This window comes from Scaptodrosophila lebanonensis, unplaced genomic scaffold, assembly GCF_003285725.1.
Source record: "Scaptodrosophila lebanonensis strain 11010-0011.00,11010-0021.00 unplaced genomic scaffold, SlebRS2 tig00000080-arrow-pilon, whole genome shotgun sequence".
Classification (NCBI taxonomy): Eukaryota; Metazoa; Arthropoda; class Insecta; order Diptera; family Drosophilidae; genus Scaptodrosophila; species Scaptodrosophila lebanonensis.
Genome location: NW_022060561.1, coordinates 496,018 through 518,682, shown reverse-complemented (window position 1 = coordinate 518,682; position 22,665 = coordinate 496,018). Strand labels below are relative to the sequence as shown.

General features: G+C 33.4%; 1 protein-coding gene across 1 annotated transcript in view; it reads left to right on the top strand.

Moving 5' to 3' along the window:
• The window catches only part of LOC115626020 (laminin subunit alpha-1), a 130,250-nt gene that overhangs the window by 15,561 nt on the left and 92,024 nt on the right, over window positions 1-22,665 (top strand). The window contains exon 2 of the mRNA XM_030521268.1: window positions 15,127-15,458. Coding sequence (XP_030377128.1) covers window positions 15,127-15,458 — 332 coding nt within the window. The remainder of the gene's footprint in view (window positions 1-15,126; window positions 15,459-22,665) is intronic.

Below are 22,665 nucleotides of genomic sequence, written 5' to 3'. Positions count from 1 at the left end.
CGCAATTGATGGATGATTCACAAAACTTTGGTTGTGAGTGTGTGTGTGTGTGTGTGGTTGAGATGCAGATTAAAAATATTATACTATATGTATACTACCTGTGTGGTAAATTTTATTATTATTATTAAAAATTATTATGTTCGCACATAATTAACTTGTAATACATAGTGTGAAGGAATTATGGCGTTTTATGTAAAACAATACAATGTGTAATAAATATTACTTCAGTTATTTTATTTAATTTATATTATTCATTATATTATTCATTATAATATTCATTATAATATTCATTATAATATTCATTATATTTGTTTTTATTATTTTATTATTATTATTATTATTTTTTTGATTGATTATATTTATTTTATTTTAAATATTTTAGGTATTACGTTCTCAGATAATTAATTTGTAATACATTATGTGTAAGAATTGTGGCGTTTTATTAAAAACAATACAATGTTAAATAAATATTACTTCATTATTTTTTTTATTTATTTTATTCTTTATATTATTCATTATATTATTCATATTATTATTCATTAAATTTGTTTAATTTGTTTTATTTTATTTATTATTTTTTTAATTATTCTATTTATTTTATTTATTTATTCAAGCTCTTGCTCATGACTCCTGTACGTCTGCCCTCATCCCGCTCCCTCTTTCTCTTTCGTATTTTCGTCGTCTTGCTTGTTGTATACGAAGTCGCTTGGAAGGCAAAAGGGAAAAGAAACAACATTAATTTTTACACTTTTTATAATTCCTTGAGCCACAATTGAAAAATACAAAATATGTAACCATAACAGAAAAAAAAAGAGTCGGAATTATAAGAAATATCAAAACAAATACCAAAACATTGATTTCTCCATTAATGGATCCAAAAAAAACCATCATATTAGATGGCATAAAAATGTTGTGCATTTTTTGCATAACTTATTTAACAGCTTTTTCCAAGTCCAAGCCATTCCATTTCAGTTTCATTATAATTTATGAACTTTAAGAATTTTAAACTATGAAATATTTCCGTAAAACTGAGGAGCTTCAAGTTTTTGCTTTCTGGCCTTCATACAATCGTAATTCTTTTTGTCACTTTCACTAAAGCTAGCACTTTTCCAGACACCTCTCAAAATCAAGTGTAACGCCTTTATCCGCCTGCACACATTTTCGGTCGATTTAAAGGCCCATAAAAAAATTACATTTATAGGCAATGTTTAGTAACTTTTTACGAGCAAACTGCCGCAAACTCTCAGGCAACAGCAGCAACAACAGCAATAACAACTGGGTCGTTCGGTCAGTTCAAACTCAAATCAAACGGCGGACACTTAATGGCACACTCTGCACGTCGTCCAACCTACCAGTTAATAGCATTAACATGCAATAAACAAATCATTTCAAACACATTTGTAAGCCACAAACATAAAAAATTAAGAGCTACAAGTACAAGTTTATAAAGCGCTAGGCAATCTGCCCGTGTGCTCCCAAAACGCAAACCCCCATACATTTTCCAACAACAACAACAACAACAATAACGTTAATAAATCTTAACGCGTTTTCATTTACCAAAGCACTTCCAGTCCCGACTCTGGCGCGCTCTTAGATTTGGCAAGCTGTCGCCTAACCAAAAAACAAAAAACCAAAAATAAATAAAAATAAAAATCAAACCAGCCGCTGGCTTCCCAAACCCATGTACCGTGGAATAAGTACTCGTATGTTGGCAAATGTTTAAGTTTCTGAGTTTTACGTTTTTATATTCTATAAAACAATTAATTGACAACACCTGCAACTGTGAACATTTTCACCCATTGTGTAAAATTTGACTAAAAACTAAATATTGAAGAAAATGCCTTTTACAATTATTGGCCTTACCAGAAAAAATCTTCAGATTGAAAAAATAAGTACAGCTTCGTTACTTAAAGAATTAATTAATTGATTGATTAGAGATCGAATTCATTGTAAAATCTTTTAATACACAAGAATACTGTGGGAAAAATACAAGTAAGTAGACTTCCTGCCAAAATTAATAGAAAAGACGTTCATGATTAGAGAACTAGAGAACTGATATTTGATATATCTATGAAAAACTCAACCAACAGTAACTGATCACATAAATTTTGTTATATTATAAATTGAACTTAAATATTAAAAAACTTTCTGATTAAAAGCTTCAAAATGTGTTGGGAATTAGTTATTTCATATCCACCTATTAAAAAAAAGATAATAATTCAAAATAAACAGAATAAATTATTGTGCACATATCTTAATTATAGAAAATAATATATTTATAGTCTTACTCCATCAACTTCTGCATAAAACAAATATAGTTCAAACATTTAAATTATTTTACTTGATATGTCTATATCTTTCTGTACAATTTTTGAGATGTTGCAAGAGATTTTTAAATGAAACTTTTGCTGAATTTCTATTTTCTATAATTCTAATATTAATACAATTTTATGTTGTGCTGCTTCCTGATCTTATTATTTAATGAAGAGAAGCTTAAAAAGAAAAACCCAAAAAGTGATATATAAAAAAATACAATTCCTGCAAAATAGTGAGACACCCTGTCTTTATGACTGTATCGGACAGCTTAAGCTCTGCTTTTTGCGATCAATATAAAGAGCTCTTTGTTGGCATAATTGCAGAGCTAAGATTAGAAGGAATGCAACAGTTGTTTTTTATAGATAAACATCTGAGCTAAGAAGAATATATTTCCTGACAAGAGTGCTTGATTCATCAATATTATTAATTATTATTATTTATTTTTATAATTATTTTGTCTTTATTATATGTATTTATTTGTATTCTTGGCCAAGTCCCTATTCACACACAACTTAATTCACTTAATTAAAAGCTTGACAAAACTGATAACAATTTGAAATTAAATTGAATTGAATAATACTGTGCCGAAAATTTAGAAATTTATAAAGAGAACTTGTACACCCAAGCTGTTTACAAGCGTGCTGTTGCAAAGAAGATTTTCTTCATCAGCATTCCCCCATAAAAATCCCACTGTGCGAGGCCATAGCAGCGTCTTAGGCGCAATCACGTTGACTTGTAAACTATTTAATTAGCACGTAAGCGTGTTAGTTTTGGCAGTAAAAAGGTGCCGCACATTGTGATTTGGACAGTTGTTTGGACACGCCAACACACGATGCGATCTGTAGGCGCCGGCGAGAGTCTGCAACAGTCATGGACCCGCATTTGTGGACCAACTGGCAGCCTGTCCGGCCAATTTATGCATTTTGCTTTGTCATACTAGCGGTGGAGTCTGTACTGCTGTCAACTCTATGGTTAATTGTTTAGCTGCCGTTTTAAATTAATAGTAGAAATTGCATTAATTTGCTTGTTTACGTTGATGTCGTCGTTCAAGTCGTCTTTCAAAACGTCGTTGTCGACATAAGTCAGAGTCCTCCTCAAAGTCGATGCTTATCTTTTGACTACAAATTTTTATCGCCTTGGCAGAAACTTGTACACGAACTAACCAGTTTGGTTATTTGATAAGCGCTTATCCTGTCGCGTCACAAAAATGTGACTTTCGATTAGCAATTAACATTTTATTGAACAACTTTTAACTGCAGCTTAGCTTCAAGTTGATGTGCATTGCTTGGAAAGCCAATAGATGTGCAACTCAATTGAGCAAAGTAACTGTTAAGTTAAGTTTGTATTACTTGGTAGACTTACAAAACTATAAATGAAAGGGAATTTTTTTAAAGTAGTTAATACGACTATAGTTATTGAGCATTCTGAAATATTCATGAGATGAAAGAAAGAATCTTAGTTAGTTTTGCGTTAAATAGAAACGATCTAAAGGGGGATTAAAGACTGAAGGAAGCCAAAAGCTGGTATCATTAATAATACATTTTCTTAAATTCGTTAAAGAAAACAGAGACTTTAATAGAAAATATTCGAAAAGATAATTAATTATTATGAAAACAAAGGTTCTTCACATGAATCAAATGAGCTATGATCTGTAAATTGTCAGTATTTTTTTGTTTTTTAATGTTTAAGCTTTTGAGTACTTATATATAAATAATAAATGAAGTTCCTTTTTAAACTAGAAATCGTGCAGATGGTACCAATATTTTCGTTGATGTCTTAATATTTCAGTAAACTCTGAGAAGCATTCAGAATATCTTTACAACTTCAACGAAAGCACAACATTACTTTAAAATTGTTAATAAGATAGATGAAAATAGCAAAACTCTATATTCTCCGTTGTGGAAATATATAGTAAGTATTATGATATTTTTATGAACCGTTCTTCCCTTCATATCATATACTACTAGAAATCGTGCAAATGATACCAATATTTTTTATCAAGTCTTAAAATTTCGGTAAACTCTGAGAAGCATTCAGAATATCTCTACATCTTCAACAAAAGAATAACACTAGTTTAAAATTGTTGACAAGATAGATGAAAATCCCAAAACTCTATATTCTTTCTGGTGCAAAAAATAAGAAATATGTATTATGAAATTTTTATGAAACGTTCTTCACATCATATCATATACTACTTTCCTATGTTTCCCATTCACGGTCTGATTACGAACTTCCGCCTGTCTCAGCGCGATGTCTAGACAACGATGGCGACAATCTTGTCAACTGCAGGGACCCTTCACTCAGACCACTCCAGCTCCAGTTCCTTCCATCTTGCTACGTCTGACGAGACAAGCAGACAGCCAGACAATGAATGAGTCAGAGTTTTTAAATTTAATTATGACATTATTATGCGTCTCGCACATGCATTTGGAAATTAATATGCAAAAACATTAAAGACAAAAACTTGACTATATGCCAGTTATTAATAAAAGCTGACAGCTTATGACAAATTAACGGCGTACGCTGCATGCTAAAAAAAAGTCAAATCAAATCAAATAAAGCCCCAAGTCGCTCGAAGGTGGGCGTCTGATTTGACTTAAGACTCGTGTCTGCGGATTAAAAACATGTTTCAAGCGATATTCAATATCGGAGTTGCCCAAAACTCATTCAATTGTGCATAATGCGATTGATATCCACACAGATGTACACACAAACACACCGAAGATCTGTCTCGCAAGTGTTGGAAAATACACGAAAGGCAAATATTTGACACATCTCAGCATTGGAACGCAAATGCATTTCGAGTGATTGACAAACACTGCATCATGGCCAGTTGCACATGCATTGCAAAATATTTGCCGCCTGCTAGCAAGCAAGGAGATATATAAGTACTTATACTTGTATATATATATCAACTCCTCACATACTTTTAATGAGCCACAGATTGCGAGTGCCCGATAAAAGTCATTTTGGACTCTCAATAACTCATAAATCGTGATAATTATCGCAGCAAGTGCCGTGGCCAGCTCTTGAGGAAAATCTACAAGAGCAACGATATTTTCGGCATTTTGGTTCGTGATCGTTGCGCTTATTAAATTATTAAATGAGCTGCTACATGAAACTTGTCTCTGATCTTTTTTTTTTGTTCATTTTGGCCAGTAGCTTGCACAATTTTGATGGCTGATTAGATAAAAAGCGCAACTTTGGCGTTCAAGCGGAACCACTCGCTTAATTAAGTGCCCGACTAGCGACAGTTTAATGAGCGTCCGATCTTTTGGCCCCGCCAGCATTCAAGTGCCGTTTGAAACTTAATGGAAAGGCATAGAATTAGAAAGAGAGAGAGAGAGAGAGAGAGAGAGGGAGAAAGATTTGGAGCAAACTAGGCAAAAGAATAAATTGTAATAGTTCTATAAAAATATATACGCTTTGCAAATCATAATGCAAATCTATTATGGAATAAATCTGCAACGAACATAACATCGGGTTCATTTTAATTGCTTAACTTAATTTTTCCAACCGAGCGCTGAATTAGAAGGAACACTATTGCCCCGAAAAGATTACTTAAAGTCCGACAAATAAATCTTAGACATACCTGACAGTTATTATTTATCCTAGGTAGATAATAATTTGATTTATAGCTGAAATTAATACTTAAGATGGACAGAAGGTTCTGCGGAAATACGAAATATATTTATAATCTGCTCGTGTTTTGGCTAGGTACTTAAAAAAAGGCTAGACGCGTCAAAAAACTGGCTAACAAAGCAGTAAAAAGTAGTGCAGGGTCATTAAAAGGCAGCCCTCCATCCAAGCAACAAATAATACCGATCTATTACAAAAGTTGTTCTTCAAAGTCAGTAAAATCTAAATTATTTTACCTTTCTTTTACGCGACTGGCGAAAAATAGAATTGTCTGCACATATTTCAAATTAGCTTAATCTACTAAATCCACTCAAAAAGTAGTAAATAACGTCGAATAGAATACGTTTATGAGATTGCGAAGTTATATCAGAATCCAAGAGGAGTTTTGAAGAGCTATTCCATAAATGTACGAGTAGTACTTACATCTTTAAAATATAATCTAATTCCCAACGTTTTTAAATATGTATGAAATATAATACAAATATAGTAATTTCTCTGCTTCATGAACTTGACGACAGCTTCTTCATCACTATTGCATGAGCTTATTGGTTTACTCTTTCAATTGGGATTCCCTTGAGAGATATTCGTAAGATTGCAGCTCACTGCGCTAAAGCGACAAATTCAACACCTCATTAGGTATGCCACACAATTCAAGTGAACAATTTTCCAACGATTTTTCGCAACCAAATAGAAGAAAAGTTCAGATCAAACATCCGCATTGGAGACAGAGCCCCAGTCACTGAACGACGACTCTGTCAACGGCGTTAAAAATGCATCAAGTTGAAAAATCTGAGAAAAAGAACTCCGGGCAGGTGTCACAGAACACAACAGTTGTGAGATGGAAACAGGCAGAAGAACTTTACGGCATTGCCTGACAATTGCACAAAGACCGAACGTTCGTACATAGCTTTAACTAATGGGTGGCACAAGGGGCGTGGTCAGAGGGTCGTCCATTGCCGCCGAAGTGGCCACAAGTGCTTGAAAAATTAATGTACCCTGCAACGTGTTTGTCCAAAGCCCAAAGTTCGGAAAAATGCATAGACAAATGTCAAATATTTATTGAAAACAAACACAAGCAAACAAACAAACAAACAAATAAACAAACTAACAAATAAGACGACAGCAACAGCGACAGCGACAGCATTTTCCAAGAAAAGAAATAAAATGTTGAAAAGAACAACATGGTGCATGAAACTGACCAGAACTGAGGATGTTTGGCTATGCATCACCGCTTCACTGCATCGGCCAAGACCAAGAAGTGCGTTAAAAGGCGGCGATCGGACCGTTGCGACACGATGTTCAGATGGATGTGGAAATTGGAAGTACGACGTCCAACGGTGGGTGCTTCAAAAGCCGCTGACCGACGCACAATGGGAATCGTGGGCGACAAACCCATCAAATTGAAGTTTTCATTTTGGATTGGAGTGGTGATTTACAAATTAAAGTTTATTGAGGAATTCATTGCAAGAAAATCAAAACTAAAAAAAATTAACTATTCTTGCTTGAAATATCAAAATTCAAGACAACTTGGCACCTTTTGGAGATCATCTGGTATGATTCAAATAAGAATCAGTTATTATTATCCAATAGTTAACTTCGGGAATAAAGATAATGTATATAAGGCTAGTTGCTGTTTAGTTCAAAGGAGTATTATTTACAATGATTATAAAAGAGCTCTTAGATAAAGAAAGAAATACTTGATCTATTTCCAACAATTATTTTTTTGTAATTTCTAAAAATATATGTTAGTTCCATTGTGAAAAGAAAACATCTGTTAAGCTAATTTCTATTTAGTTAAAAAGAGCACTTTTTTTTAACATTTTGAAAAAGCTTTTAGCTTAAGAAAGAAATACTTGATTTTATTGCCAACAAATATTTTTTTAGTTTTTTAAAATTATCTATCAGTCCCATTATGAAAAGAAAACGTGTGTAAAGCTAAATAGTTTCTGTTTTGTTCAAAAGAGTATTACTATCAGTATTATTTAAAATTATTATTAAAGCGTTCTTAGATAAAGAAAGAAATACTTGAGCTATTGCCAAAAATAATTTTTTTATTTTTTATTGAAAAGAAAACATCTGGAAAGCTAAATTCTGTTTAGTTAAAAAGTTAGTTAGTTATCTTAAGAAAGAAATACTTGATACTATTGCCAACAATTATTTTTGTAATTTTCTAAAATTATCTATCACTCTCATTATGAAAAGAAAACGCATGTAAAGCTACATAGTTTCTGTTTGGTTGAAAAGAGCATTTTTTAAAATGATTTTAAAAGAAAGCTTAGATTAAGCAATATTTGAAATAGATTTTTTTTCTTTCTAAAAATATCTATTTCTCCCACTGTGCAACGGCGACAGTGAGAACCATGCGTTGTCGTCATCGTCGTGCTACCGGCGTTTTGACGTATTTCAAGTGCCTATGTATGGGTTGGCAGCTCTCTCAGCTCCGCTCTTGTAGGCTCCACAACCTCAGCTTCATCTGAAGTTGTGTTTTAGAAAAATATTTATGCATGCCTGCTCGATGATGCCGTTGACTTGTTTTGTTGGGTTATGCAAGTAATGCTTGATTTGGTATTGAAGACTGGTAGCTGATGTTGTTCCTGTCGTTGTTGTTGTTGTTCGTACTGCTGTTCTCTAACATTATTTTGATGAGTCAGAAGGTGTAGAAAACAGGCGTAGACAGCGTCACTAATACGTGTAGCGTTCTGGGGGGCGGCTATTGCCATGGACCTACTATGGAGCGTATAAATATTTGTTTATATGCGGGAGCATAATTGAATTAAGAAGGAAATACGAAAGCTCTTTTGAAAAGCATTTTATTGAGAATAAAAGAAACTTGCAAGCTTCAAATGCAGGTAAGGCTTCAAGACTTTTAAGAAATACTTGTGATCTTTTGATAGTCAGTCGGAAGATGTATCCAGTATTTGCGGATTATATAAATACCTCTGCATATACATATATGTATGAGAGTTTAGTGAGGCCTGGTTAACGATTGTTATATCCATAACATAAATAAAATATCCTCAACTTTCAAGCAGCTTTCTTTCTAAAGTAGTTTCAAATCCGTAGTTGCAACAGATCTTCTCTAATCTCTAATCTAAACTAATCTTCTATAATTCACTAAATCTAAAGTATATTAAAGTAACCCCTCTCCGCCGATATGCAATGCGAACTGATTCTTTCGCTTTTAAGGCATATAAATAAAAACTAAGCTGAGAAAATTTAATATACAACAATATTTGTTAAATAAAACACCGCTATAGAACTACTTAGATCTCTTAGGAGATTTTAAAAGAAATAACTATTGAGAAATGTCAATTATTAAATGGAATTGAGTTATGTATTAAATGGCAGGCTTAATAAATGGCTTAGTAGGTCTGTATTCTTCTGACTAAATATTTCATAAAAATTTTGCACAAATATGGCTAAGTCGGCAATTTCTCAATTTACTTATTGAAAAGGCTTGGGATTGTCGGAAAATTTAGTTAAGAAATTATTTCAAGTGCTGCGAAAAAGGGCTGTAAAATAAATACATTTTTCTAAAAAGTAAGGCCGCACAAGTTCAGGAAATAAGGCATTGTAATCGCATTTACGGTTCATATTTAATTAAAATTGTTGAGAATATATTTTTAGCTGAAATGCCTATATTTTAGTTGTAATATTTCTTCCATAAATAATATACTATTAATTGCACAATCCTTTATATAATTATAATTTATTTAATACTCTGCCATACTCATAACTCGAAATATTCAACAAAAGGTGTACATTTAAAGACTCTGTTAGCTGTCTTTAAGGTCGCTGGACTGCTGCTCTGGACAAATTTATTAGAAAAAATATACTTATACTCTTGTTATGAACACTGCCAACTAGAAAAGGGTAAACAAACCATAACACAAAACGTGGCAAGGCGACTACAAAATTGGAAGCACGGTGCCACGTACGAGGCACGTTGCTACTTTTTTGATTAATTACGAACCATTATGGACACACACTAACACTAACAACAAGACCAAGACCCCACCAAGACGGTTGCTGCAGCTGTATCTGTTGTTGTTGTTGTTGTTGCATAGTTGAAAGCATTTTACTGTTTTGTGCATTTTATTCGTATCGACAGCGCATAAAATAGAAAAATGTTTTCACTATTTTCGGGCAGGCCAAGAGTTGCCAACGTTCGCGATGCAGCAGCTGTGCATTTGATTTGGACGCCCAATGCAATGGCCAACTGCTAGTTTGTTTGATTGTTTGTTGGTTCGACCGACCGACCGGTCGACCAAATGTTGTTTCTTGGCCAATTATGCATGCAAACGGCAAGATGGGCTGCCAACTCGCAAAAAGGAGGAGTTGCTGGCAACAACAATCGCAGACAATTGCATTGTGCAGTTGCTTATTAAGTTGTTCGAATGGCACAGAAATTGCCTTCACAGATCTTCCATGCATACTATACTATATACTACTAGTGTGTATGATTGTTTTGGTACATAATCGGCGGCTGTTGGCCAAGCGGCTGGTCAAGCAAATTGTGCAAACTGTGCATAAAAATCATTAACGAATGACCTGCAAAATGCATGCATGCAAAAATAAATTTCGGTAGCCGAATGACGACACAGTCAGTCGACCAAAAAATTTAATAATAATAAAAAATCGCTGCTGCCCAAAAAAAGTCAAAACAAGGAACGTGAACGCGAACATCGAGGGGCGCAAAAAACGAGTAGACAAAGTGCAAAATCAACATTTTTTATGAGTGACGACGACCACGACGATGCCAATGACGATGCCCATGATGATGCCGATGACGATGCTGATGCTGATGATGTTGGGGAGGTGAGCAGAGAGTCGAGGCGGCAGCGTGACGAAAGCAATCTTCATGCATTTTGACAGGCTGCCTGGCTACCGCAACTCGGCCAAAAGGCACTGAAGTGGAGACGCAACAGCAATCAAAATATGGCCATAAATAGGCGTCAGGCGGCGGACTTTGCGAAGCCCCAAAGTCCATCGAAAGTTTTGGTGTTTGTGGCCCCAGACAACGACAACAACAACAACAACAACGAACAACGGCTCAATTACAGGCGACAATCTGGATGCCACTAACTTTAATGGCATATTAATATAAATATTTGGCTGGCCAATTTCTGTTAAAAGTTAATAAAAAGTAATTTATTTTAAGAGTGCAGACATGCTGCTGCATGTTTAAATAGAAAGGGTGAAAATAACGGAAGCAATGAATCTAAAAGAAATTAGTGTGTTACAAAAATTAAGAAGTGGATTTCTGTAACTAATGACAATTATCCAAATACACGAAATAATTAATCATTATAATGGATATCTACAATTACTATTCTTTATTTATTTTTTATAGCATTATATTTTAGACATTTGTACAAACAGTAAGAGAGTAAGTAAAGAAATGTGTTTGCAGACATCATAAAATAACGAATTTCAAAATATTAAATATCATCTTGGATTATGAATATATATCAGCATTTAAGAATTATTTCTCAGCTAGCTAGTTCGAAGCCAGCTTGAAATTGAACTAAACACATGATTTAAACTTTTTCCCATAAAGCGTTATAAATATACTTAAAAATTTTAAAATTCAGCTTTTGTTTTTTATTATTATAGTAGTAGTGAGTAGATAGATTATTAGCAAAGGGACAATACTGTCTTTTTTTATAAATTTAATAATTGCTCTTACATTATTTGTTCTTTTTTTATGAGATTTTTTTATAGAACTGGTATATTTATTGTAGCGAAGAATTTCAGCTACAATCGATAGCTTCAAATAAATAGACCTTTAACTTGCAATTAAGCTTGAAATTCAGCTTTTTTTATACTATATAAGTAGATAGATTAATAGCAAAGGGACAGAAAATTATTAATTGCTCTCACATTATTGGTTCTTTTTTCTTGAGTTTTTTTTCCATAGATGTGAAGGTTTTTATTTATTTTTATTTTATTTATTTATTAATCTTATCCTAGCGGTACAAGTATCAGGTTACTTTTAAATTATTACGCTAGTCATTACAATTTTAATTATATCAAGCTTATTATTAGGGTATTTTCAGCTTATTAATTTTAGTTTTAACATTAAACAATTTTATTATTCCTATTGTAGGGCAGAATTCCAGCTTCAATCGATATATTGATTCAAATAAATAAACCATAAAATCATTCTTTAACTTGCAATTAGAAAACCTTTACAATTCTCTCATCAATAACAAGCCAGAAATATATTTCAAAAATAAAATAAAATTAAATAAAATTAAACATGAATTTTCAGATATATCGAACTTTGAAGAATAAAACCGCTCTGCAAATCGCCGTTCAATTACAAAATCTGTGTTGCAACAACTTCCGTATTGTCTGTTCAATTTTTCGAGTAACCTCCTTAGTTTCCTAAAAGAAAAACGCACGCAGATTGTGCCAACTGCACATTTAAGTCATCAATAATTGACAGAAAACACGCAAAGCTATATCCAAATATCACTTTCACTCGCCGCACTCACTTATTTCTTCTCCCATAACAAGCAGAGCTATCAGCAACAGCCGCAGCCACGGCACCAAACAGAAATTGCCGCAAATTGCTGCACATTAACAAAGTGGCGACACCAGCAACAACCACAACAACAACAACAGAAGTATTCGAGGCCCAAGAGGTGAAAATAAAGCACTTGAGCTGAAAAACTGAACTGCAAATGCAATTGAGTGCCTATTTGTAATTATTTAAATGAGTCTAACAAATGTCTTAAAACAAAAAAAAAAAAAACAAAAAAAAAAACAAAAAAAAGCGAGAAAGGCAACTTCAAAATTTGATTTTTGAGAAAAACTTGGCCAGCCACAAAGTGTTGAAAAGGAGGCGAAAATGTGCAACCAAAAATTATCGGCAACTGTCAAAAGCACTGTTGGGCATTTGGCTTCGCGTTGCCACACACGCCTGCTTACCAACTGCTCACCACTTTTTGGACATTTGGACACGCAAATGGCATTTAAATGTTTTGACAAATGACAAATTTTCGGTAGCCACAACCGCACGTTGAATGGAAATTGCAGGATTTGTCAGTCGTTGAATGCCAGCACCAATCCCCTGCCCCTGGCCCTGCCCCAACTCCAGCCCCTGCCCCAAGCAACGTTGCATGCATAGATTTCGTGGCGCTGACAGCTTAAGTGAGAAAAGTCTTGCTGATTAAACGTTTTGACAAATTAAATGACGGAAAATATTTATGCATTAGAGAAAATGTATATTCCAAAGGCAAGCGCACTAAAGTGGCTTGCCGATAAGCAGCTACGAGTTTATGAGGATTTTATATTCAATTCTTAAATTAAGTTGAACAGATGGGAATTAAAACTATATGGGAAGGAAGAGACAGTTTAAAAATTATGTTTTTAAATACGATTTCTAAAGTCCTAAGGTTTAAGCAAAAGCTGATAAAATATATTAATATTAATTAAGATAGACAACCTGCACACTCTTTCGTATTAACGTATGCTGCTCTAGTTGGTTACTTTAGTCTTAAGATTTAAGCAAAAGCTTATAAAATACAAGTATATTAATATTAATTATGACAGACAACCTGCACACTCTTTCGCAGCATCGTATGCTGTTCTAGTTGGTGTGCAGGCATCTAAAGACTTCTATTATTATAAGTACTATTAAAAATCTATATTGGAAGATGATGATATTTATAAAAGCAAATCTGTTTTCCATATCAAGCATATCCATTTGTTAACCAACGCTGCAAAGCTTTAGAATAAAATGGTTTCCCCCATACATTTTTATGGCAATCTAGTTTGTTGAGTTTTCCAATTTATTCAAGCTTATCTTATCTACCATCTATGTAGATGGTATATACATAGCTGCTCTGCATTTCTTCAGTTTACAGATCATATATTTTCTCTCTTCGACTTTTATCTTCCTTGATATTAATTTTACCCCCCTTAACTAACATTCTTCATCAAGTTTGTAATTCTGCGCATTAAAAAGCCTGTTTTAGACTAATTCGTATTGATTGCTGTTTAAAGTTAAAAACGTATTTGTCATACTTTTGCCAAAAGGAGCAACTCTAGCACATCCTTTTGAATCATTCAAAAACTTTTCTCATAGTCCATGCTTGGACTCTTTCCAAGTTTTCTGCAATTTTACAGCAATTACCTCAACATTTTGCCCAGACAAACAAATATGCAAACTTTTGTGTTGACAATTGCCAAACTACAAACAGCAATAGCACCAACAACAACAATAATAACAACAATTCCAAGCACTCCAACATGCAAATCGCATACCAGGTCACTAACTGTGCTGTCCAGCTGCTTTGCTGTTGTTGTTATTGTTGTTTTTATTGTTACTCCTGCTGCTGTCTTACGATAAAAACTTTATCTCGAAAGCTTGGCCGACTATTTGAAACCATGAGATATATATAGTATGTACAAGTATTTACGAAAATGCAAGAGCAATCAATATTTCAACTTTAAATTTGGCCAAAAGTTAGAGTGACCAAATGCTGCAATTATTAGAATGTTTAGAAATACATACATGCAGACTATTTACTCATATACATACATATATAGAACATAAATTCGAACTACAATGTTTCTTGTATGGTGGATGGAATGCTAGAGTCAAACGGGGTGAAGTCTTATACACCCTGCACCCACTGCCACAAGACACATAATCACTAGCTGGTTTTAATATTCAAATTTGTATCACAATACAAAAACCGGATCTGCTTAGGACTGCCAAGTTTGGTTATTCTAGCTCTTATACATTCGGAGATATTTGGGTTCATACAGACAGACATACACACAACGCTTCTTGTCCTACTGATCAAGAATATATATATTTTTTCGGTGTGTTACATACATGTGCACTAAGAGAATACAAGTACCCTTTTTCCCTCTGGGTACAAGCTTTAAAAATGCAAGTCGATCGCTTATTGCTTAATGGCTTATGCTGGAAATAAAGTTGTATCTAAAAGCGCATTCGATTTCGATTGCTTTTTCTTCACTGCTTTTAAACAAAAATGTTTGAAATTGGATTGGTCACCCTTTCAACCAACAACATACAATGATTTATGGGTGGTTTGGTTGCTTGTCTTGTGTGGCAGACAATTAAAGCGATTTGCATGTGAAGCTGTCAAATGGGTCTAACAAAAAATATATTTTGAACTTCTTTATTTGCAGCATTACGTTTGCTCGATGTGAGTGCGAATAGTGTGACCGTCGGCGCTCTTTATCCCCCGCTCTTCAATGTGGCAGCACGCGCGTCAATTAGCGTGAATGCTACCTGTGGCCAGAACGGTGCTGAGGAATACTGCAAGTTAGTCGACGCCTATCCGCATCGGAATTCGTCCAAGCAATGCAGCATTTGCAATGCCCATTCGTCAGATCGGGCCAAACAACGACCCATCGAGTCTCTCATCTCGAACTCGAATTTGGAAGGGTGGTGGCAGAGTCCAACTCTTCAGGGTGGCCGACAATTCGAATATGTGACCATCACTTTGGATTTGAAGCAGGTAAGCACTAAGAAGGAAAACTCTAGATTTCATCATATACAGAGTATAGCTTTAAGCTCTTGTGACAACTTAGCTGTGATCCAGTTTGTAATCAAACCACTGGCTTGTCACTCATTTACAAGCGATTTAACGCCATACTCGTGGTCGGGGACATTGCCGTAACTTCCATGATCCATCTTATGGCTTGGCGCTGACACTGTCAGTGATCATTAGAGTTGATCAGCGCTGCCCCGAAGAAATATGATCAGGGGCATTTCCTGAAACCGGTCGTTCGGTATTAAATTCTAGTGCTTAAAACTTGCACATAACTTAGCTGTGATTGCTTTTTGATTAAGTCAGATCAGTTTACAGTGCAAACTTTCACCGGCAAATGAATATTTAAGATCACACGCGTATGTTTGAAAACGTAATAAATGCGGCAAATCATTGTCATTGGTTATAAATTTTTCATCAAACAATTATATTTGTTTCAATCAATTGTTTGACTACTATTTAATACTATACACTATGTTTGAAATACTATTTAATACTATATGAACACTTTAAAAAAGCATATTTATATATTCAATTCTCATAAATGAAATAATTAATCGTCAAGTTTTTTTTAACCAATTGAATGATTGTCCACGATGGACAGTTTTAAATAAAAACACTCTGCTGATACAAAAAAATATTTGAATCAAATATTAATAAAGTAAATTTAATTTATTTTAACTAAAAATAAAGTAAATCTATCTCATTAAAGTATGTCATGCGCAATTTAATGTTGAAACATAAATTACAAATAAAAATAGTTTTCCATAAAAAATTTAAATATTTTTCTCAACTCTAATTGCAGTTTTTTGTTGTTTATTTAAATACACTAGAAATATGTGACTTTTGAATATATCTAATAGTTAACTAAAATATTTTCAAATGTAAAAGAGAGAAAAATATATATGGTCGTCAAATAAGTGTATTCAATCAGCTATTCCCCACTATAAAAATTAATATTGATCCAAGCTCTAAACAGCGGAAAATGTCAATATTTTGCGAGCATAATAACAAAAGAGTTGGGAAAATTATTTTGTATAAAAATGCTCTATTTAAATAATTATAAAAACAATTAATAGTGCGAAAAATATTTCATAATTATAATGAAATGTCATCACTTGTTATTAAATATCGCCGGACTTTCAATTTAATATTGAATTATATAAATCGAAATTGAAGTGGGCATACTTTATAAGTATTTACCAAATTGGTGAAAAATCTATGGCAAAATATGTAAATGTGCATTTTTTTATATGAAACAATTTAAGAATATATAACTCGTAATAACCAAATTAAGCATTTATTACAATAATTACATTGAATTTCTTTTCAAATTAAATCAACATTCATTCACTCTTTGCTTTCAAACATTTCATTCAACTTGGAAAGATTTGATTTCCTTCTGGCACACATCATATGCAACGATTATGCTCGTTGCATCCCACTTATGGCTCTTTAGCTGGCTATTGGCTGCTAATCGTGTAGATAGTGTTAATTGGATTTCCATTATGCCAATCCAAGTTGTTGGTCGGCAACAAAGTTGCACTCTGCTCGCACATGCTTTCATCTTTCAGCAGCCACTCAATGCCCCAATGCTCCTCCTCGACCCCTCCCCGCCTTACGACCGCCATCAGCGTCCACTTTCACAATCTTTATATAGCGATTATGTGCTGAAAACTCATCTGTTCAACATCAGCCGACGCAAAGTTGACATTTCAAGTGCAGTTTTTCACTTGCAACTCGCCTGCTTGGCGGTACGAGTCTCCGCCGCAAAGATAGTTCAACGTTTTGATATAATTCTTTCATTGCCATATGCCTGCAGACAGCTATCGTGCCGTACAGATAGTGCACAGTGCAATCACTTAGGAATTCTCTTGGGTAAAAATAATTGGAGTGGAGTACACTTAGTTCTGTTTTTACACGGTAGATTGGTTCCAGAAACAAACGTGTAAAAAAAGACATTGATCAAATGCAAAAATAGGTGATTGGTTGCCTTTCTCTAATAAAAACATATGTGAAATTTTTAATTTTCAAACCGTGTTATATCAAAATCGTGTAAAAAAGACCGCGTAAAAACAGAATTGGTGTACGTAAATAAATTGAAATAGAATTGTTGAACAAATCATTCAATTTGAACCGTTTTTAAGATCTAAAACTTTCAAAATGTGTTGTTCAAATAGGCTTATTATAATAAATAAATCGTAAAACTAACCATCGTGCTTCGAGAATTGGAAATAGCGTTGGCATATGCGATAGATTTCAATGAATAAATAAAGTTTTTGAATTTGATTTTTGATTTTCATTTTTAAATATTAAATTGTTTACCTTAGAGCTAAAAATTATGATATTAATTTATTTTCCTCTGCCTTTTAGTCCTAATTTAAGCCCTGCCCATTTATTTAATACTCTACACACTCTAAGGGGAGTTTAAAACTGCTCTGGATTTATCCGAACTCTTCTCAATGCCTCAATCCGTATCTTATAGGTAAAAAGTAAAGTCAAAGTTAGTTTTTCGCACAATATTTTCATTTCAATATGACTATTTATGGGAAAACTATCCCACTGTACTTATTAATACTCTATTCAATACTCTACATACTCTAATTTAATACTCCTATTTAATACTCTACATAAGTACTCTAAGGGGCTTATCCGAACACTTCTTAATGCCTCGATTCGTATCTTAAAGGTAAAAAGTAAAGTTAAAGTTAGTCTTTCACCCAATTTCGAGAGACTCTATATTTTTATTTAAATATGACTTTTTATGGGAAGACTATCCCACTGTACCTATTAATACTCTATTTAATACTCTACATATTCCACTTTAGTACTCCTATTTAAAACTCTACATACTCAAAGGGGCTGGCTTTATCCGAGCTCTTGTTAATGTCTCGATTCGTATCTTTTAGATAAAAAGTAAAGTCAAAGTTAGTTTTTCGCACAATTTTGAGAGACTCTATATTTTCATTTAAATACGACTATTTATGGGAGGACTATCCCACTGTAGAGCAACTGGGAAGTGTGCACTTAATTAAATCGTCGAAGCGACGGGAACTCACGAACATACATATAGTATGTGTGTATTTGTGGGGTTGTAACTATGTGTGTGTGTGCCAGCAACATGCACATCGAGCGGCTGGAAGTGATTTAAAATTAAAATGATTGTTTTTGCATATAAAAGAAGCGGCATGCTGGAGAAATATGAAAGATTTATGACAGCCATGCGTTCCAAGTGTTATTAATAGGAGGCAGGGCCTTTGCCTTTGCCTCTGTCTCTGCTCGCAGAAGCAAGAAAATATTTAAATTGGCCAGCATTTCATTAAATTTGACAAGAGGCGCACAGCAAAGTAGAAAACATTACTCTTGAATTATTTACTTATTCATTTTGTAGCTCGCGCAAAAAAAAAAAACAAACAAAAAATTTGACCGACCTTATAAGGCATTTGCTCTACGAGTACGAGTATGTACCACTATGTAGATGTCGATGTCACCTCTGGCGTTGTCAATGCTGACAGTTTTAATGGTTTCGCGATTTTAAGTGCAATTGTCACATGTTGAACTGAATTTGGTCAGACGGGCCTTTAAATAAATAAATACAAATACAAATATAAAGAAAGGAAAAAAACGAATGCTGGACATGGAAAACAAAAAACGGCGGCAAATGCCCATTTTAAATTTCCCATGACTTCTGTTTATGGATGGCGCTGCTCCAGCGCTACAAAAAGCGACCAAAACAAGAGCAACAACAACAATAACAACAACAACTACACATCAACGGCATGTGTCAAAATTTACACGCTCTCTTTGCGCCGATTTGCATGACTTGAAAAATAAAGCAAAATATTCAGAGTTTGTTGCCTGATGTTTTGATTTATTTTGCGGCCTTTTATGGCTGTGAATAAAACGAGATTGGAATGCCAAACAAAGCTTAATAAAAAAACAAACAAAAACTCCGAACTGTTGTATACATATGTGCAACTTATATGTATATGTATGTGTATGATTGAGGGATTTAGATACAACCGTGCACCCAAAGGGTTGGGTATGTCTATCTGTACTCTGTACGTAACCTTCTCATATTGGAGTCGGCGCAATGCCAAAAATAAAATTTTATCTATTCTATAACCTATAAAAAGATATGCATGTACCTCGTATATACCCTTGCACATACCATATATTATCAGCATGACAAAGGAATTGCTATGGACATGTTTTTGCGACTGTTCATCCGCCTGTTTGTCCGTAGGCATATCAATAACTTCTGAATTTTTACCTCAGCAAGTTCTCTGACTGATTACTGATTATAACTATGTAGTAAAAAGTAAAGTTCGTAATCTAATGCTTACCAATTAAGGTCTATTTTATTTATAAAATTCTTATAACATGAATATTGCTGGATATTTAAATGATATCTTATTATAAAGAATTATTATTTTGGTTTAAAAATCATGTGTTCTAAATTAGTAAAATGTATCGATATACCAAGTTTTGAGACTCTAATCCGTTTGATTTTAAGCATATCGACGTTCATACTTACAAACGCACAACAGACTATAAGAAAAGTAAAATCGTGGAATAATTTATCTAAAAGACCTTCAGATTTTTACATAAGACTAAAAGAAAGTTTTGGAGGAAAATGTAAAGTTTCTCTCAATCAAAAATTTAAAATAATGTTTCTACCCTTTCCATTCCCTTTCCATACCTTCCCTTTAGTTCCATTTGTCCAATTTGTGGCAATAGTTGTGTAGACTGAATTATTACCTTTCCAAAGTAGTATTATTTTTTTTGTATTCTCTTTTAGGAAAATCTGATATTGTTAGATCTTCGAACTTTCTCAATATATTTATCTTAAAGTTGGAACAGTTTCTAGTTCAGTTTCTTTTATGTTATTTTAAAACCCTTGGGGGTACTTTTTTTCGGGATTATAAACAAAAGGGGTATGCAGCACCTTAATTGTGATTATTGCTTTAGAAACCAATTAAAGACACAATTTATGGGCATTCACACATTTATGTATAGCTGCCAAATCTCACAGCTAATTAGCATCTGCGTGTTTATCAAACACCACATGTGCACGCTTCCCCAAAACATCTGGGGGCTCATCACTTAATTAGTAAGCTCACTGGAAAATATTTTAAACATTTGTCACAATCAACTATTTAAAAATACATTAGAGGAAATCACGCCTAAAACAAATGCAACAGAAATCGAAAAATAAACGAAGTGACAAACAAAACTACACACGTATAGTGCGGGTATAGTAGACGATTTATGACCTCTGGAAAAACTTGACATTGACAGCCGCCGTCTGAAGTTTTTCATGGGCGACAAAAATGCCGGCAACGTCAACGCCAACGCTAAAGCCAAAACGCTGTCCGATTCAGTCGCCAGTTTTGAGTTGAGTTGATTTTAACAATTAGACTAATCGAGTGATTTACAACAAATGCGGCGGATGCTGACGACGCCGAACGCTTGTTTGGGCGACAGGCATGTGTCAACGATTTGACAGCTTAAAATATTTCTATGTACGAGTATGGTGGAAAAACTGATCAGCTCGCACACTGTCTCCAGACTGGCTGTCTGTCCAACTGACTGGCTGGCTGACCAGAACAGCAGCGGCACAGCCAACTGTCAGTTAGCCAGTTAGTCATTCAGTCTGTCTGCCTGCCTATCTGTCTGTCAGTTCGTCATGCAGTCAGTCAGTCTACACGCTTGCCAGTTTGCCGCTACAACAATGTTGAGATTTATGCTTCAACGACTCTGGGACGCGCGTGACTAATTGAAAGTCTAGCGGGAATTCTGCGAATTAGGCAGAGGGTGAAGCTAGAGGCGAGCCAATCGCTCCCAAACTGTACAATGATTATGGATGCAAGGGAAAATAAAAAATAAATTTAAAATAAATAATTGTAAATTTTAATGCCAAATAAATTAAATTTCGTAATTAAATTAAATTAAACTTTTAATTAAATTAAATTAAATTTGTAATTCAATTAAATTAAATTTGTAATTCAATTAAATCACATTTTAATTAAACTAAATTAAATTAAATTGATTAAAATTAAAAATAAAAATTGACTGGCGTAATAGCTTTAAAGTAATATGTTACTTACTTGAATTAAATTAAATTAAATTCGTTGTTCAATTAAATTACATTTGTAATTAAACTAAATTAAATTAAATAAAATTAAAAATAAGAATTGACTTACTTGTAACGCTAGGATCAGGTTAATAAATTAATATAATAAAAAATATAGACTGATTTGTCAAGAGAAAAAATTAATTGGGTATTTTGATAAAATCGTTCAAGTTATAAAAAAAATTAAACTGATATTACAAGAGTCCTGTAGATTTATTTATTGGAATGCCGCTGCATTGAATTTTCAATGTAATTGCTTTCATTTTTTCGCTTTTAATTTAAGCTTTTTCAATCATTTTGTGACGAAATTGGTTTTTAGACTTTGAATATTAAGAAATAACAAGTTTTTAAAAGTTGAGTTCTCCAAGTGGAGAAAATTAGGGCTCAAAGCGCATTCAAATAAAAAGTTAGTCCTTCATCGAATTAAATTTAAAGTCGGTTTTAATAAATAATAAATAATTGATAACAAATATTAAATAAATATTCAAAATTAAATAAGAAATAATAACAAATATTAAATAAAAATAAAAAATAATAAAAATAATAAACAATAAAAATTAAAAAAGAAATAATAATAAATATTAATTAATAAATAATAAATTAAATAAATGACAAATAATTGTTAATTTAATCTTTTGAAAATTTTGTGTTTATTTATTTCTGTTTCAATTTGAAAATGTTCTAAAGTTTCTGATTTACTCCTTAATTAAAGTTTTTTTAGCTGCTGACAAATAGTTTCCCTGTTCAGTTGCATGTTAAATGATATCCCAACAACAACATTTTGATTAGGATATTAATGTGTATTTATCGCCCAAACAGTCTCAACAGTCTGCAGACAAATATTTGAATTATTTGTTTGATTTGGAAAAAACTTCAAACTTCCGTCCAATTGGCGGCGGCAAACATGCAAGTTGAATGTTCAGCGTATTTTTATGGCCATTTAATTGCTTCATTAAATTTAACCAAATTTGGCCACATTGGCGGCGCCTGCAGCGTGTATTTGGGGGCTTAGGCCGGCTAGGCAGTCGCGTTGCTTTT